The sequence below is a fragment of the Pagrus major genome, chromosome 6, assembly GCF_040436345.1.
Source record: "Pagrus major chromosome 6, Pma_NU_1.0".
Taxonomy (NCBI): Eukaryota; Metazoa; Chordata; class Actinopteri; order Spariformes; family Sparidae; genus Pagrus; species Pagrus major.
In genome coordinates this window covers 16,275,728-16,294,981 of record NC_133220.1, presented here as the reverse complement: position 1 = coordinate 16,294,981, position 19,254 = coordinate 16,275,728, and the positions used below count along the sequence as shown (strand labels likewise).

Below are 19,254 nucleotides of genomic sequence, written 5' to 3'. Positions count from 1 at the left end.
ACAGGGACATTCATTATAGATACATAAAAAAAAGTTTCAGTGAATAAAATAGCCTGCAAGGAGTCAGACCCACTTTTAAGTGCAGTTAATCACATATTCGCTCTCCACAGCCAAGAAATAATTCTTGATGTTTACATAACCAATTAACTATTACAAAGTAAAAATACATAAGACATTAAATCATTAACTCGAAGCCTTTTTTCCCATTAAGGATATAAATGTAATGGGTGGAAAATAAATTCAATGTTAAATTACCATAAAAGACCATTTCCTCCCATTCAATTTCCCATTTCCTATCTGTTTATACCCACATCCTGAACAACACAAGCAAAAACAAAAGAACACATTACACAAATTGAAAAACTTTTTTTATTATGTCAATTACAGCAATGTTTAACTTGAGGTCATTCGGGATTTTTGTCTTTGTTCATCCTTAAATACATAATCTTGATGCTGAAAGGCAAAACATGAAGATTTCTCGTGGAAATATAAATTAGCTTCAAATCATATTGTTCAATTTACGTTCCCATAACATGCTACAAGCGTTTAAGCACTGCCTGCTATCTCCGTCACGCAACTGGATATTGTCAAGAGTGAAAAGGTGGGGGGCATGACACTGAAAAATGAGAAGCTTTTCATTGGTAGTCTTGCTAAATGTATCACAGAAAACAGGTGATTTTGTCCTTTCAGTTACGTTTCGGTGGCATGGCTCTTGAAAGAAAAACGACACATGAAACAACTTTTCACGCGTCCTCTTACAACGGACAAAAGAAATACAGAACACTGCGGCATTCCATTCATTTGAGGATTTGAGTAATAATCATGCATTTTTGTTGGTTCATGTGTCATTTTTATGTGTCTAAATGCTGAACGGAGAAAACCAATTAAGTGACAGAAAGGCTGTAAAAGGTCTGCAAAGTGCAACAGACCTGAATACATTCCATTTACTCAATGTTTAATTAAGCTAATCTTACTGATCCAGCTCGAAATCTTGGCAGTTTGTTTTTAAAGTGCTGTATGAACACTGGGCTGAATGAGTGATATTACAAAATTCTTTTCAAGACGGACATTATTTTAAGGAGACTACAACATAATTCCCATCATTTTACACCTGGAATTACCTGCTAACGTCAGATAAACAAAAATAGTCGGCAAGTAAAAACATGAGACATAGTTGAGATTTAGACCAAAGGAATAGCTGTCAGGCCACACATCCAACCATACACATACTTACCACACACATATACAGTGTTCCTGAGGACCAATTGTTGCAGTAAACAAACTGCCATTTTCATTTTTGTTTCCCAAACAAAAATATGCCAATAAGATTATATTCTACAATATAATGACTACAGGAATTTAAATCAAACATACATACTTTGCAAATCATGTATTAACTGAAGTAGGTGCCTGTTGGAGGAGACATGGAAATTGGCATAATCTAGTTTATACTCTATTCAGCACATGCATTAAGAGACTCTGGAAACATCAAAAAATCTAAACAACCAAATGGGGAAAAAACGTAACGAAAGAATAAACAAGTTGCCCTAACCCTAACTGATACATGATTGCCATTTGCAATAGATCAGCTTCCCAACATAACGGAGCCCTAATGTTACTGTTTTGGGTCAAGTAATGACTCATTTTGTATATATTAACTAATTGTCATTTATAGTTTCTTTTTCCATTTTTTTTTTTTGCAAGGCTGGCTAAAAATCGAGGCTCAGTACAGTTCATAACACCGATGGAAGATAAAAGAGTTCCCTCCTTAAATCCAGCAGAAGGCAGTCAAGATAAGCAGACTTCACTTGTTCTGAGTGAACGAGCCAATCACCAAAAGATCGACCTCAGTGCTGTCAATGCCTTGATTAGTCCGGAGCGTTGCCTGAGAGGTGAGCGCCGTATTCCCAGGAAAAAGAGCTCAACAAAGTCCACATGGCTCAATTCATCAGCACCTCCTGTAACACATACGACACAAGAGGTGAGCAACACAAGACAGCGTTGATAAGTCAATTTATCAATTAGTTGATTGGCATCTGCATCACTTACTGGCACAAATTTGATGGTAATACGTTTTTAAATGTGAGAATTTGGTGTGTTGTCTTAACATTATTGTTACCTAAACATCGTTGGGTTTTGGACTACATGTTGGACAACACAAGACATTTTAATGACTTCACTTTGAGCTCGAAGAAATTTGTGATGGCCATTTTTATTGTTTTCATTTTTTTTTAACAATCAATTGAGAAAATAATTGTCAGAAAAACAAACTAAAAACAAAAAATAACATGGTAATTGCTGCCCTACAGCTGTGTGATCTGCTCGTAATATCACAAAAAAAGAAAACGTGAAAAATGGCATTTGTGTTTTATTCATTTTTCATTCATTTCAAATCCATGTGTCCAGGATGTTAAGATAACAGCCTGACTGAAACTGGATTTTTGAGGCAGATACCAATTTCAATATCTGAGAGCTTTATAAAACAAATCTAAGCCAATATTCAAAACCACATCCGTCCAAAATGTTAATTTTCATGAGCTAAATAAAAACCAGCCCTGTCTTAAGCTTTGAGGTAGTTGATTTTTGTGATATCCAAGCTGTTTTTCAAATTGTTTATTTAGAGGGATCTATTGGCAGATATGGAAAATAATATTCATAATTATGTTTTCAATAGTGCAAAATAACATGAAAATAAGAATTGTTGTTAAAGATACACAATAAATATGGGTTTAATTATAGCTGATAAATAAACAATAATGCATCCAAATTGCTTTCATGGAAGTAATGATGTGTAGATGTGCTGTAAAAAAAGTGAATATTGGCTCTGATTTTTCATAAAGCTCTCAGATATTAAAATCAGTTTCTGCCTCAAAAATCCAGTTTCAGTCAGGCAGTAATCTTAACATCCCGTTTCATAAAAGGAATAGGACACATGAATTTAAACTAAATAAAAAATGAATAAAGCACAAATACTGCAACCATTTTTCATGTTTTCTTTGTGACATTACTTGCAGATGACACAGCACTAGGGCTGCAAAACTAAGTTATTTTCAATTTTTTGGGTACATTTTGTAAGTTTTTTTGTAAGGTCTGTAAAAACAATGAAACAATACAAGTATTCATCACGATTTTCCTAGAGATCAAGGTGAGGTCATTGAGTGAGTGTCTTGATTTGTCCAAACAACAGTCCAAAACCCAGGTGATATTTATAGTAGTTAACAATAATGACAATGAAAAGCACCAAATTCTCACATTTAAAAACCTATAACCATCTATACACACATGCGAGGGCTGTTACATGCTAAAAAATAGCGCAGCCAATTTACTGATCCCGTCCCGATCAAGATAGACCAAAACACATCAAAAGAGAAACAATGTCTCACCTGAGTCTCTTTTGGCTCTTGAATCGGTGGTTCCTCAGTTTTCACCTCAGCAGAAGGAGCTGTGTTGGGCTTCTGTAAGCTCCTGGTGACTGGACCACCTACTCTGTCCCGTGTTCGAAGGGAGAACCGCTCCTCTTTCTTCTGCTGTTGTGGTGGTGGTGATTTAGCCTCTGCTAATCTTTTGGGTGCTGCCTCTTTGCCCATACGCTGCATTCTCATGGCAGGCCGTGGTTGTGCAGTGTCACTGGGAGTGTCCGGGGCTGAAGGGGTGGGAGGTAGAGACTGAGCATGGCCCTTCTTAGTTTTTTTGCTAGCAGAAACTGGTACTGGGAACGAGGCGGGCCTCTTGAGTCGGCCCACTGTAGCAGCAGTTTTTCCTTTGCTTGGCTGGGAGGGTTCAGGGTCTGCTGCTCCAGAGCTACGAGCTCGGGTCTTTCCCAGAGGTTTAGGCCCGGTCTCTGTCTTCCTAAGATTCATGTTTTTATCTACCGCAGAAACTGCCTCTTTTTTCACCTCTGTGAGACCTTTTCTGCCCTTTTTAACAACAGGTTTCATAGGACAGCTGACTGCCATATGTTTACTGAGACTTGCAGGGTAAGTAAACTCCCGACTGCAGTGGGGGCAGACATTAGAGGGCTGTTCTTCCTCAACCTTAACAGAAGCCTTCTTTGAAAAAGTGGCAGCTTTATTTCTCTGTGAAATAGCCTTCTGGACAAGCTGGTTTTTCTTCTTACTGAGGGCACTCATTTTTGTTTTACCGGTATCTTGATTAAAGTTAAGTCTCTTTGGCTGACCCATTCTACGGAAAGCACTATGGCCTGCAGCGGCAGCTGACGGTGACACCACTCCATTCGGACTCTTCACTATTTGCTTGAGGGGGATGGGGTTTTTCTTGGGGGTGTAACGCTTCTTATCACTAGCATTGGCACAGGCCAGGATGTGCTGGTGCAGTTCGGGCATGTTGTCAAAGCTGTTGCCACACTTGGTGCAGCGAATGGCAGTGCTGAAAGTTTGTGGTATGTTGTGGGTGGTGAAGTTAGTAGCCGAGGCCACAGAGCCAGCATGGGAACGGCTATGATAAGGAAAAGGGGGTGGTTTATAACTGGGGTAGTGTTGATTAATGCCAAGGCGGACATCAGGGACTTTAGGCTTCGCTCCTTCTGAGGCCATGATCTTTATTGTAGTGTACAGCTCCTCATTGGGGTCCTCTGTCTCTGCCTCTGCCTCTGCCCCTTCCTCTGCATCATTACCATTAACATCACACTCTTCTTTTGCTAAATCAGAGTCATTGTGTGGAGCTGCTCCATCAGTTGTCTCTGGCGCTGGTGATGAGAGACTGCTTTCCTCTTTGGCTCGGAATGGATCTGTGTAGTTCTGTGGCCTCAGCTTGCCACTCTCCACAGTTGTATGTGAACATGTCTCGTTCGGATGCAGATCCTTTTGGTGCTGCTGGAGGTTACAGAGAAATGCAAACTCCTTGGAACAAACAGAGCACACAAAGATTCTGCCCACCCCGTGTAGTGTTGACCGGTGAGCCAGCAGGGCTGGGGCGTCACCAAAGAGCTGCACACAGAATTCACACTTGAAGGGCCAATCGACAGCGTGCTCCGAGATATGTCCACTGAGCTCTTTGATGGAGTTGAACGGCTCCTCGCAGACATTGCACACGAAAGTCTTGCAGTAGGTCGAGTCAACTTCCTCCGCCTCAGAGATTTTATCAGAGGGTTTTGCAGGAGCAGCACGGTGAGGTGAAGACTCCACGCCATCCTGAGGTGCATGATTCATGACTGACAGCTCATCTACGCAGTGCTGAGGCTCTTCTTTTATCTTAATCTGAGGGAGGGATGATGAAAGCAGTGGCTGGGGTGGATCATGTGATGCAGGAGGAGGAGATGATGAGGAAGATGAGGATTCTGGCTGCGATGAGAGAGCAGCAAGAGATTTCTCTGTTACCGAGTCAAGGTTTTGGTTCATTTTGCCATTTAGCAGACTGTTGCGAGTAGTAGCTAGAGAAAGATCTTCTGTAGTGGGAAGACCTACTGATTCCGGTTCAGGAGGGCTTGACGGTGGTGAAAAATTATCGGGATCTTTAAGTGGAGTCTTTGGGGAGTCCAGTGGCTCAGGGATGTGGTTCTCTTCCTCGTCTTCATTTTGTTCAGCTGAAAAAATCTCCTCAGAGTCTGAAGGTGACTTGCATTCAACTGATCTTGGAGACATTTTTGGCGAGAGGACAGGAAGAGGTCTCAGTGCAGAGGAGTCAGAAGGCTGAGAAAGAGGAGAGCTAGGCATAGTCGGTGGAGAGGGTATGGTAGGTAGTACAGGGGGAGGCGGGGTTGGGGATGTCACACTGGAGGTACCGGGGGAAGAGGGGTTCATGGTGACAGGGGTCAAAGAGGGCGGAGATGGGTTGGCCGACTCTGATGCAACATTTGGAGACCGAGAATGAAAACAACTCAGGCTTGCCAATGCAGCAGGGCCCTCCTCTCCTGGCAAAGGTAGACCTACATACTCATTCATCAGCACCTTCTCAAGCATGCTGGTGTTGGGCTTTCTCTTTTTTATCAGTGGCTGTGGTGCTGGACTTGCCTTTAACTCAGGCTCGGCATTGTTCTTACGATGCAAGCTTAAATCAAGAGCTGAATCCCCAAGCACCTTGTTCAAGCTGTCACTCCTCCTACTGACAGAGTTTGACAGATCCAAGGGCTGCTGATTACAGGAGTTTCCGCCGCTATTAGAAGATGTTTGGCCATGCATATTATTTCCAGAAAGGTTCAGGCCGTCTCCATCTTCCTTGTCATCTAGGCTCCCAGGAGGTGATGCACTGCGGCTTTCCAGCTTTGGCACCTTAAGGGTGTACGGGCTCACCACCTCTGCTTTGCTGCTCTCTGTTTTACATGCAGGACTGAGCTGTGGAGAAGATGGGGGCGAGGCTGTCCTTCTTTTAAACCTGCCTGAAGCCCCCTGCAGTGGCGTGACTGACAGTGGCGAGGCCAGTCTATGGCTTTCTGTTATTAAAGCAATGGTTGATTTTTGAATGTCCTGTGTCTGAAGGAGCTGTTTGAGCTTTGGTGAGAGGTAAACAGTTTTCTCTCGTTGAAATGCTGACGAATCTGCAGCTTGTTGGAACAGCCCTCCCACTAACAAGTTAGATGAGGAAGATGTAGAGGATGAAGATGATGAAGGGGGTGTGAAAGATGCTGTTTCGGTCTCCACTTTAAGGCTGGGAACAAGTGGGGGTGTAGACGTTCTTCGTTTTGCTGCCGGCTGGCCAATGTTGGAGACTTGCTTTGCAGCACTCGTCCTACCCTCCACCTTCAGTGCCTGACTGATCTGATTTGGGCTGATGATGACGGTGTCCAGACCAAACAGAGCTGCAGATCTGGAGTCCACCTCGATCACCTCACAGGTGCTCACCGAACTGGTGGACACAATCTTGCCGTCAATGTAGAAGCTCAGATTCTCAGAGATGTTTTTGGATATGTCAACTGCGTAATCGTCCCTGTCTGCCTCATCTTCTGTGTCCGCACTGGGCACATAGACGGGTGGAGGGCTGGTGCTGGGGGACTCATCGGGCAGCTGCTGCTGCACGGATGCCTCTTGCAGCAGCATGCCTTTCCTGCGAACTCCTTTAGGTAACAAGTGCCGCTCGTGTATTCTGCGTTGGTGCCGGCGCATGTTGGTGTGTGTGCCAAATGCTTTATTACAGTATTTGCAGGGATGGAGTTCCTTAGACTCCCCATTTTCATCCAATATAAAGGGACGGTCTGAATGAGGCCCCAACTCCTTCCTCTGCATCTCAGAGTTGTGCAGAGGTCCTCCTGTAAACTGGGACCCTATGGCTATGTAGTGACTAGTTGGGCTGGTGCAGTCAGGACTTGAAACATCAGTCTGCACCACAGGACTGAGTAGACTGGCGGTCCCAGCCAGAGAGCCAGGCCTTTTCTTAGGCCCACTCTCATGCCTTCTCTCATGCCGCCGCCGCCCGACCTGTGAACCAAAGGATTTACTGCAGTAGCGGCACTTGAACAGTTGTGCTTGCTGGTTAGTGATGGCATGAATGTGATTGTGACGTTCCAGACCCTGCCTGGTAGAGAAGTGGCGCTCACAGTGCTGACAGGGATATGACTCTCCGTGGGGATCACCCTCTAGGTCACCATCGGGATCAGGGTCAAGGTCAAGATCAGGATCAGGATCAACCTCTGGTTCTTGCCCTGCAAGCGAGGAAGACTCCAACTTTCCCAGCAAATCCTTATGGCTTTCTTCACCACGGGTCAGCGATGGTCCAGGCTGCTTATTTTGCATGAAACCAGCTGCAGCTGAATACTGAGCAGTTTGTTGCTGTACTTCACTTGGTTCCTCCAAATCATCATTATCCTCCTCCTCCTCCTCTTCCTCCTCCTCCTCTTCTTCCTCCTCCTCCTCCCCATTTCCCCTGTCTGTCATCACTGCTGACCTGTCCACATGTCTATGGTCAGTGCTTCCCATGGGATGGGTTTCTTGGAGTTCCTGTGAGGGCCCTAAGGTTGAGGACCTCTCATCCTCCTCCTTCAGACCTGTAAACAATTTATCACAAGTGTCAAATTATGCCTTTTTGTCAGGAATTTCAATGAAAGATTGGGTGATATGCTGGTTATCCATAACAAGTAAACATACCTTCTCTCCCATCCCACATTTCCTCGACAGTAGGTTTGGTTACACTCGTTTTCTTGAATCCAACCAAACCAGCCTGTCTGGCTCTCTCCAGCAGCTTTCTTCTGGCTGCAAGTACAAACACACCCATCACTTTTTAACAGGCTCAATAGAAAGCAAACACAGGCTTAAAAATGTGTAGAAAAAGTGTAGAAAACCAGTATAGTGAGTATGTCCTCGCATTTTTATACAGCTAGGTTTTTCCAACAAATATTTAATGAGCTGAATCCTCAGTCGGACTCGAACCCTGGGCCGCTGCAGCGAGGACGGGGTCTCTGTACGTGGGATGCCCGCTCTACCAGCTGAGCTACTGCGGCGCCCCTAAACAATTACTTTTTTTTTTTTAAAAACACACATTTTTGGCCAAATAGCAGGCTTTGTTATTTCTTGTAAACAAATTCTGCTAACCACATAGCTTGCTCTCGCTCAGCCCTTTGGTGTCAATGAAAAGAACTGTCAATTAATTATTCAAAATAAAAGATCATTCAGACCTTCCTGTGTTACTACAGTCCCAAATTTCTGATGAGGACAATTCAGACGAGGAATCAGCAGGTGATCTTGTGTGGAAAATGTCACAGACCTACTCTGTCTGACAGGTATGGCTCACGGCATTTACGTGGCTGAGATATTGCAAAGAAAGGATCACATGTACTGTGTGTACTGCTCTCAGTGGCGCCCAACATTTGCAAGTAAAACTACATTTTCTGACTTGACCTCAAACTTTAAACATGAAACACTCACAGCACCTCTGCTGAAAGCATTTTGAAGGCAGGAATCTATTTTGCAGTAAGTCTGCTGAAATGACAATAGAAGGAATACCTTTCACATTGCGAAGGAAGAGCTGCCATTCACTAAATTCAAGGGTCACATTGAACTGTTAAATAACAACAAGTGAATGGGACATTTAGCAATAACAAAGCATGTGCACAGCTCATGGGAGTTATCACTGTAAATGACCAGAGAAAAGATAAAGGATTCCACTTATCTGTCCTTCATGAATGATGGTGACATTGATGTGTAAACAAAAGAATGCATCAAGAGAGGCCGGCAGAAATCATAAAACTACATAATAGAATATAAATGTAAAAATTGATAATATTATTGTTGGGTTGCAGACAGAGAAAGGATGCTGCTTCAGAGTTAAAGTTGAGCATTTTTAAATGTATTTATTTTATTGGCAATCAGAAACAAAACACTGCTAACAATAATCGGAAAAATGCCGAATATCAGCCCTGATGATAATCGTCTATTCCTAGTAGGGAGCATAAGTGCTGTGAGTGGAGGAAGTTTGTGTGGAGCTCTGAATGAGTTGACCTTGCAGCCTCACATGGCTTTCAAAATGATGTGCCTTTTCACACATTCATAATTTAAATAAGGCAACTGATAAATAAGATAAATCAAGTCTCAGGTAGTTACTGACACTATGTCTAACTTCTAAGCCTGGTCTAACTCAAGAGGCTTCGCTGGCACTTCCTCATCATTGGAGTGTGTCAACAAGGTCATCTGACCTGGCCTACAAAGCCTAATTCATACCAGAGAAACACATGCTGCAGGTCAGTCATCTGACCAGCATGGTCTACTGCAGCAACACAACTTCACAAACATTTTGATTATCTCACTGCAATAGCATTTAGGAGTGTGAGCCTGTTCTTTCATTTTATGTGCAAGCACACCGACTTTGGCATACATCCATTAGGTATCATGCATGGTGCTTGATATTAAAATGAGGCTAGCAGGATATGTTAGCTATCTTCACTAAGGCTGACTTTGCAGTACAGTACAGGGCTGCCAAAAGCCACCACACTGCAGTATAGAGAGATGATGTGCAAGAGGTTATTGCCTGTAGGGTCACACAGATAATGTAACAGGCTTTTCTTGTAAGAAATTACAAAAAGACAACAACAACAAAAACAATTTTTTGAACACGACAACCTTTCAAAAAGACAAACTCAATAGATGCTCTTATTTGTTTTCGGCCTCATTTCACAGGCATTTTTGGAGATGCAGGGATGGATTTGACTTCCTGAATGCTGTCTTTATTTATATGTCAACTTAACTACTTATAAATAAACAGTCAGCGCCCCTAAAGTACATTTGTAAGCATCCAAGCATCCTATTCTTGTGTTATTACCCAAGGTTTCATTACCATACATCACTGTACACTACATAGTGTCGCTTATCCGTCATGCCAAAGATTTAAGATAGACAGGTGAAACAATAAGTGTCATAAACAAACCACAACAGTTGAGATCAGATAGCAGACAGGGAATATATACATTTTTATCTATTAGCGCCCACATTGAAAAACCCACATGGTCCAAAACATTTGGACACTGTGTCCAAAGTTCACACTGACAGATGTAATTATGACAAGCTGCCCAGTTGTTTCTAGCAATTAATCAATAATACACCCTTAACTTCAGTTATCATGTATTTATTGGAGACATAATCAACTAAAAAGGTGACATTTCTGTAATTTTAGTTGAATGGGTTTTGTTCTGATGTCTTGAATGTTATCAGGCTATAACACTATATAACGCCAGTCCTACCTATTACGATGCCTGCCACCGTGTTAACTGTGTTTCCATGTTATCGATATGATCGGTTTTTAATAATAATTCGCTCCAGGCAGTTTGCTATCTGCTCCTGTACACCGGGATGTCCGTGCGTTCAGACCTAGCCGTTTAGCATCATGCTAGCATGCAACACCAAGTCTGTCAACTCGATGAACTGGTTATTCTGGACCCACAGCGACGTTATAGGTAAATTTAAACACTATCCACGAGATACAACAGCTATATTTTAGGTTGTTATCCAACACCTGCGCTGAAATTAGCCCACTTTTGGATAGGGAAGCTGGCTAGTTAGCTAACCTGCTAGGCCATCACCAAGTAAGAGAGGCTCGCCGATGGATGGCTTTCATGCTTTAGGAACTCAAGGAAGGTCACATCCTCGACAACGTCAGGACCCAGAGGAGGAAAAGCTGCTAAAAAGTTGCTCAAATGCTCGTTTAACAGCTAAACTCGGGTGTTTTACGGATACGAGTGTGCTTCCTGGTCGTTATTTAGGGCTAAATCTGCCCGCAGCGACGAGTTTTAGGTCGGGTATGAAAGTAGAGAAAAGCCCCACACATCGCCAGCGCTAGCTTCCACTAGCCTTCCTTCATTTGTAGCTAGCTAGCTCGCCAGTTACAACTTCGACTGAGCTGCAAAGAAATCGACTCAAAGCTGATTTAGCGGGGCGTGCGAGAAGCACACACGTCGGGGATTAAAGCCGAGCAGGAGTGTCATCTTTGAGTTTAAAGTAAGGCCTCACCTCGCTTCGCCCTGGGTGAATTTTTCCTGTTCAGACTGCTGGCTCTTTCTTCCTCCAGTGCAGCTGTTATCTCGGGGTTGTCTTCCACAGTGTACCACACCAGCAGCTCCTCTCCCGGCCCGATAGGCTGCAACAATGAGAGATGAGGTCGGCCACCAATCACAGCCCGGCTTGCTGAGAGGCAAGGGGGGATATTTGGGCCACTGTGCATCTTATCTGTCTCGAGGTTGGGGGGTGGGGGGGTGTATGGAATTTGACAGTGTTTTCTCCACAGACTGCAGCATATTTCCAATCAATGAGGCAGTTTAAACACTTTTGTTTGCATGAATCTAAATGGGTGTTGAGCTTCATAAAAAAAAAAAAACATACCAGAAATGATGCATGCATGTTAAGACAATTTTAACCAGTGGCGGAAGAAGTGTTCAGATCCTTCTCTTAAGCAAAAGTGCCATTGCAACTAGGGATAGACCGACTATTGGACCAATATTCAGCATTTTTCCCCTTTATCAGATTGCCTATAAAATGTGCTACTTTGGCTGTAGTGAATGGAGTTGTGCCATGAATTACACATATGTTTTTTTAAATTTAAAGGATAATTTTCCAAGTCAGGAAAGTTGTAGTTTGCCTCAAAACTAATGAAATATAAGACTGTGAGAATACGTAAAAAAATAAATAAATAAATTAAAAAAAAACAGTCACGTTATAGTGACATCGTCTCCTTGAACGGTCACCACAACCTGTAACTTAAACATTGTAGAGCTGGTCCTGAATATTAGCAGCTCACAGAACTGACAAACTACCCTTTCACATAACGGCATTGTCAATATGGCCAGATTTATTGTGATTTTAACCTTAGTTAGGACTTTTTCTGTGTCGAGGCGCCACCCATGTTGGTGTTATACGTCTTTTGAGCGAGACGATGTAGTTCACTGAGCGGTTTCATGCAAAACTAGATGATATTTTACTTTAATTATGACAAATTGTGACTTTCTTGACTTGGAAAGAAATATCTTAAATTCACAAACATCATGTGTAGTTCATGGCACAACTCAAACGGGATCAAAACATTATTTGTCTTTCTCCACTCACTACCATTCAAAGTTTTTCCAAATAGAGGTCCCATGGGGCCAAACGGAAGCGGGTGTGACTCTTGATGATGCAGCATCCTCTCACACAATGTCAACAGTATCTGATTGTTAACACGTCACAGTTAATAGCTTATAAACACTGAGTAATCTGAATCTGCAAAGTAACTAGCAACTAAATCTATCAAATTAAATGAAAATAAAATGTAGTGGAGAGGACATATAAAGTAGCAGAAAATCAAAGTACTCAAGTAAAGTACCTGGAAATTGTACTTAAGTAAATTGTAATAAGGTTTATTTCATCACTGGTTGTTTGAAATTTTGACACAAAGAAACTGAAAATTGAAAATCGGTCCCAAGTATCAGTTTTCAGTCTCCTTGGTTTCGGTATCAGCCCTAAAAAAGCCATATTGGTCGACGCCCAATTGTAACCATATGAAAGACCTGCACTCAGAATTAGGGCTGGACAACCCCCCAAATTTTGCCTTGATCCAATAAGTCACATCGAGGTCAGAATCACCAATAACAATGCAAATACTACTAGAACAGCTAATGTAATATGCAGTGATGTAATGTAACTAAGTACATTTACTAAAGTACTGTACTTAAGGGACCACTATGTAGTTTTGGAGAAGAAATTCAAAGTTGGAATTTTAAAATGAGGTAATAATACAAACTCAGAAATGTATTTTTTTCATACCTGAATAAACAAGCTGTTCTCAGACGATAATAAGGTCCCCAGAACACTGTTTGAAGCTAGAAAGGTGGCAGGGTCCGCCACATATAAACAAAGTAAAACGGTATGAAGCTGCATTGTCCTTTAAGGTCAGCTTGTTTATTCATATATTTCCCTTTTGATTAAAATGTCCTGCCCAAAACTACACAGTGCACCTTTAAAGTGGCAACAGACCAGATTGTATAGTTATTATAGGTTATGGGTTATCATGGTATTATAGGTTTATAGGGAACCAATTTTAAAAAAATAATGATGGTTTCATTATTCTATATCCATTAAATCAAAATGATAAGTTGATGCAGAAAACTTCTCGTTTGCCAGTTTAAGTTTTGTGCTGCATGTACTCAGCAGGTGATTTGAGGGGGAATGAGGGCGGGGATGCCATCACCCCTCTTCATCCCCCAGTAACAGAGAGAGTGCAGGGGCAGAGGGGTTGTTCAAGTTCAATATGTCAGTCTAGTCTGCCTCACTCATTGATTATTCAAATGGCAGGAAGTTTGCACAAGTTATACTCTATAGCCCAGACCGTGGGTCTGACACCAAAAGAACCACAAGGGTCAGTTCGTTAGTCGTGGGTGAATGACATGAACTGGGTCAAACAAACAATACATCAAACTGCATCTTGTATTTCCATCAGTTATTTATCAGTAATCCGATAAAAAAAGTTTTTAAAAATACAGATTCCAATAATCTGAAAAAATGCAGAGTATCAGATCCAATAATCAGCCAGGTGGATAATCAGTCAACCCATAGTCTATACAGCGTGTACATACATGTAAATATATGTATACTTTAATATCACTTGTAATTTTGCACATTTAATATCAGATCCTTTCAGGCTTTTACTCAAGTACTATTCGTATGTGTAACTTTTACTTTTATCAAAGTAATATTTAAACATGATGACTTTTACTCAAGTAGGACTTTGGGGTACTTTTTACAACACCGGAGAAGAGAAATGTGTCCATGTGGCCACTTCATAAGGTGCACCTATACTAGTCTATTAGCCCTCGCTTGTAGCACCTACAGGCTTTTATGAATGCGTGTTTGACTTACCTTTAACACTTTGTAGTAAATGGCTCTGTTAATCTCCAGAGGGAAAAGATTCTGCTCTTCACTGGAGCGTGCCCAGTTCACATATCGCAGCCAGTTTCCCTTCATGGGGTCTGTAGCGTCAACGCACATCCAGCCCCGCGCAGGGAAATAAACCTACAGGTCACAGGTACAAAGACGACGTTCTAAAAATATATGCATCGCTCTAAGAGACCTGGACAGGAGCAGTGAAAAGAGGTCACCTCAAACATAAATAACCAGTGAGCAGCAGCATTTGTCATAGCAATGTAATAACAAAGGCTTTGTAATGTTCCTCCGTAACAGCGGTTGTGTCTTGAGATGTTGGTGGTGATTTGTATTTAAACTTTTACAGGTGACAACGCATTCTGTACTTAAATAAACTTTTGAACCTGAAACTCGATGCAGAATGCAGTCGGGCTCGTTGTAGGTTTGCGTCGACTGTTACAAACGTTGAGGTAAGTACTTCAGGGAAATGAATCAGCGGAGCAGCCTTTAACGTACCTCCCACATGTAAACATTACTCGTCACCTGGGACCGTTTCTTCTTCTCTCCAACAAATGGTCCAAACCTCTTGCCTTTGGGAATGACCTGCGTGGCCCAGACACCTGAAAGATGAATGGAGGAGAAACATCTTATAGCAGTTACATTTGAGATTTAGGTAGCAACTCACTATTATTTTCATTATGGATTAATCTGCCAATTAGTTTCTGGATTAATTGATTTATTGTTTGGTCTATAAAATGTTAGAAAATAGGGGAAAATGTCCATCCCAGTTTCTCAAAGTCCTTGGTGATATCTTTAAAATGTCTTGTTGTTGTTCAGTTTAATATGATATAAAACAGAGAAGAGCAGGAAATCTCATGATTTGAGAGGCAGAACACAGCATTTTCCGCCCTGAGAAGTAATTTACCAACACTGATTAGTCGACTAATCGTTGCAGCTAAATTTAAGATGATATTTTAGCACCTAATATGTTGTGTGTTGTAAATATGTCTTGGAAGATAACCTGATGAAGGTCTGAGTACCAAAACATTGTTGTCATTTAACATAATTGCAAATGAAGTGAGAGTTCTTTTCCCGATTTTGTCGGCGCATGGTCTTCTCCTACGCACCTGTCGAGCCTCAGGTGTGCAAAAGCTGTACTCTGTGAACATTAAATATGTTGAAATTTGGAGAGTGGTGCCCAAAACAGATGTCCTGCACACTGTGTTTAACTTAACAATGGTGAACCTTGAACTTAACCTTAAAATCAAGAATATGATGAAGACTGATTTTTGTTTTTTTGTAAAATACTTTTTTTGCTTCACCTTTACCGTCTAAAGTTGAGTGTGCTACCCTGAATCTGCCAGTTTCAAAGAAGAGATGAGTAGGTGACAATGTTCCAGTGTGCTTTATGTTTGACAGGAGATATCACTGTCAGTTTGTCAGGTTTTTTAAGGTTAATTGTAATGTTGCTTGTGTAATTTTTTACTTTTCATTTTCTTCTGTATCGTATTTGATCTGACATTAACATCAATGGTCCCCATACCTCCTCTGTGGTGAATGTGGAATAAGGAAAAGTGTAAAGCATTACTTTTTATGAGTAGCTTCAGTGAGGCATGGTATAACATATTGTAAGCCTTTTGGCATAGCATTCATATTAGCTTTTGTTTACACCATTAGATCGTCCTCAAATGTGTTCAAAGTTAACTGAGGGTCAAAAGCTCTCAATTTTCCAACACAGCTTGGAAGTCATTTCAAAAGTTATACATCAATGAAGTGCAAATGGGAAATCAACACGTTAAAAAGGGGCTTTGTCGAACATCTGTGTTGTGCTGAAAAGTTGGTCGTTAGTCTAGAAATGGAGTCCGCTAACATAAACTAACATTAGCTACTGTTGCTCTCTGTTAGCGGAACAGAGAGACGAGACACTCAAGAACGTACATAAAGTCACATCCTTTGGACTGTCATGGAAAATCTGAACTGAGTCAACTTAACAACTCGTCCACATGCTTTTTGCAGGTTTCATTTTTCATGTCACATTACAATCTGCTCACATATGGTCAATAAAAAGGCGATTCATTTGTGTAAATGGCTGCAAATTGCTACACAGAGCCCCTTTAATGGTCTTACAGGTGCTGTTAAAGTTGCTCTTTCCTAGAACAGAACAGGCACACGTATGTACTCACCAACACGGCTTTGATTTATGGCAGAAGGTCCGAGACTCAAACAGTCAGGCAAACCCTTCCACACATGAGCTGGAACCTCGTCTAGAGTTTCCACTGTCCCTCCTGTAATGGCCATGATCTAGAATACATTAAAAATAAAAAAAAATAAAACTCTGTGGGAAAAATGTCAAATATAAATACGCAGGCCATGTTTAACACCAATAGATAATATGCTCATTTGATAAACTGTAAGAAGTACTGTAGATATTTTACCTGCTCAGGTAGGTTTCCTCAACACAGTGGGCACCAGGTCTTAATGGAGCATTGTCACATGGACTGTAAATACAGAGCAGAGGAGGCACTTGAATGGATGCTCTCAAAGTGACCTCATTACAAACTGCATCTCAGTCAGGGGAAAATGTCAACTGTCTAATACAACTTTCATTGCAAGTGTTGAGAGTTTTTTTTGTTGTTGCATAGAACGGAAACACGACACCAGATAAAAAAACCAACATCAACCATGACTTATTTTCATAGTGGCTCTGACCTGACCACATTCAGGACGAGAGAGCTGTCTCTGAAAGAGCTGAATGTGTTGGAGTCATGAAGGCTGCGGCATGCAAATTCAACCAGAGGTAGACAGCATATTTAATGTTCCCCTCTCCTGAGTAAGCCACTGATAAAAAAGACCCATAAAAACAAAACAGTAGCAGCAGTTTGAAGCCTTGTTCATAAATACAGAAAATAGGAAGTGAATTAAATGCTGGCTTATTTACAGGGCTGCAACTAATATTAGTCATTGTGAACAGGGCTGTAGCCAGGATTTTAGAAATACTGAGTCCAAGTCCACCATCTCCCAGAAAAATTTGACCCCACTTGTCCAGTTCTATTTTCAGCATTGTGACAGAGTTTTTTCAGATCATCCAGTCGGTCTTTCAGTTGAAAAAAAACATGGAGAATTTCCTCAAACCATAAATAAACACTGATCAATCCTGTATTTGTTTATTTATTGGGTTAAAACTAGTCATATTTACTGTATTTCTTCTAAAAACTCACTCCAGGTTCCTAAAACACCTAAATCTCAGAAAGGATTACAGAGGATGCGTCCTCAGTGTCCTCAATGGAAGCTCCAATAATGATCGTGGATTACTTTGCAGACTATTTTGACGATTAATACATATAAAATGGCAGAAAATATTCATTGCTCAACAACTTTCCAGAGCCCAACGTGATGATTTAAATGGCTTGTCAGAAAACCCCAAAAATGAGCCCTGTAAGAAGGTGTAGCATCAAACACAGCCATTCAGATCTTTTAGATTGTGAGGTGTGAAATTCTGGATGAAATGTCTTTGTCACGACTGCCAAATGATCTCTGTGGATTTTCAAAAAGGTGTCATTCCCTTATTCAAGTTCTTAAAATGCACACAAGAGGAAGAAAACAAAAATCAGCAAATCCTCACATTTGACAGACTGAAGGTTGCTTAGAAAACGACTCAGACGATTAGCAGAAAACTCAAACATCATCTATTCATTGAATCAACTTATAGCTTTCTTGCACTGATGGAAAAACAGATTTTCCATCACTTTCTATGCTTTAGTAAGTTGCTTTTTGTCCCAGCTGACACACAAGCCAATTGTTCAGGAGCACAATGAGCTGACATGTGTCCTGTGGGGCTGAGCTCACACATCACACTCAATTCATTCACAAGAAAAACACACATATATTCCAGACAGTTCACTGGCAAATCTGTTAAAACTGACGACCTTTACTTGATTTAATGGTGATGCTACCATCTCAAAGGCAGATAGACAAAGCTAAGACAATAAACCTTTGTGTCTACAGATGTGTGGAGCTCAAGCTTTAACATCCTTTTTTTTTAAAATCAAGGACAATAAAAGCATCAACTTTAAACTCTTTTTTTTTTTTTTTTTGCTTGACTACAATCCGCTGGTGCTGGAGTGATCAGACATGTTTAAATCCCTTCTAGCTGAACTTCAAGCAACAAATGGACAGATATCATTGTGGGTGTGTGCTTGTGCGTAAAAAAAAGCGGATTTTAAAGCGTTTTGCCTCAGTTCACCCTCCTGAAAGTTGACAAAGACGTGTAAAAATGAGCGGCTGTGTGCACCGTGCAGCCTGGAGGAGGATGCAGTTTATTGTTAGACAAACCGTCCTCTCTCCTTCTTCTCCCCCCCGATGCTGGCCGGAGTAAAGTGGCTGCATGCAGCCTTTCTCCCCCCTCGATGCTGCCTGTCGGAGGCTGCTTTTTTCTCCTTTTTTTGGCTTTAGGCTACTCACAAGCGCACTTACCTGCTTTGATTTGACCGGGGACTTGTGATTTTTGTGCTCTACCTGCTTTCAATCTGCTGAAAAATGGCGGATGGAGGCTTGAGTCGGAAAGCCTCTTCTGTAACTCGGATCGTAGTTGGGAGAGGCAGCCCTGTCAGACCCGTGCAAACACACACGCGCGCACACACGCAGCCAACAATGATCAGTAAGGAGGTTTTTTGTAGGCGACGAGGCTCCCTGCTCTCCTCTCCTGCAGTCCTGTCCACACTGCAGCAGCCTGACATGAAACCATGCCAATTAAGTACCTTGCTCAGATTCATGTGTGAGCATAATGGGCCTGTAGGCTGGTACCATCTGTGCGTCCATGAATAGCAAAGAAGAAAGTCAATAAAAGCAGGGAAATGAAGGCTGTTAGGTGTTATGTGGTGGTTAAATGTCCTTAGCTTTGATATTTTTTAAATCAAATGTTCAACCTGTGGTGAGTTGTTGTTGTGTTGTTTTACTTTTTGGCTCATGTATGATATTGATGAAGCAT

The 19,254-nt window shown here is 41.6% G+C and overlaps 1 protein-coding gene across 1 annotated transcript; it reads right to left on the bottom strand.

Moving 5' to 3' along the window:
* Positions 1 to 355: 355 nt before the first annotated feature.
* Positions 356 to 18,942, bottom strand: prdm2b (PR domain containing 2, with ZNF domain b). Its single transcript, XM_073468599.1, has 9 exons — positions 18,783 to 18,942; positions 16,703 to 16,765; positions 16,451 to 16,568; positions 14,784 to 14,887; positions 14,265 to 14,417; positions 11,388 to 11,514; positions 8,037 to 8,141; positions 3,384 to 7,936; positions 356 to 1,958 (listed from the first exon to the last, which is right to left on the bottom strand). Exons 3-9 carry the CDS (start codon positions 16,563 to 16,565, stop codon positions 1,941 to 1,943), a joined length of 5,175 nt encoding a protein of 1,724 aa, XP_073324700.1. The 5' UTR covers positions 16,566 to 16,568; positions 16,703 to 16,765; positions 18,783 to 18,942; the 3' UTR covers positions 356 to 1,940.
* Between the last annotated feature and the right edge of the window lie 312 nt (positions 18,943 to 19,254).

Bases quoted from the DNA above. Each gene is read 5' to 3' on its own strand.
- prdm2b (XM_073468599.1), bottom strand. From the start codon at position 16,565: ATGGCCATTACAGGAGGGACAGTGGAAACTCTAGACGAGGTTCCAGCT. The intron at 11,515-14,264 runs GTAAGTCAAACA...TCATTGTTGCAG, and splicing joins TTTACTACAAAGTGTTAAAG to CCTATCGGGCCGGGAGAGGA. The intron at 8,142-11,387 runs GTGAGGCCTTAC...TTGTACTTGCAG, and splicing joins TTCACCCAGGGCGAAGCGAG to CCAGAAGAAAGCTGCTGGAG.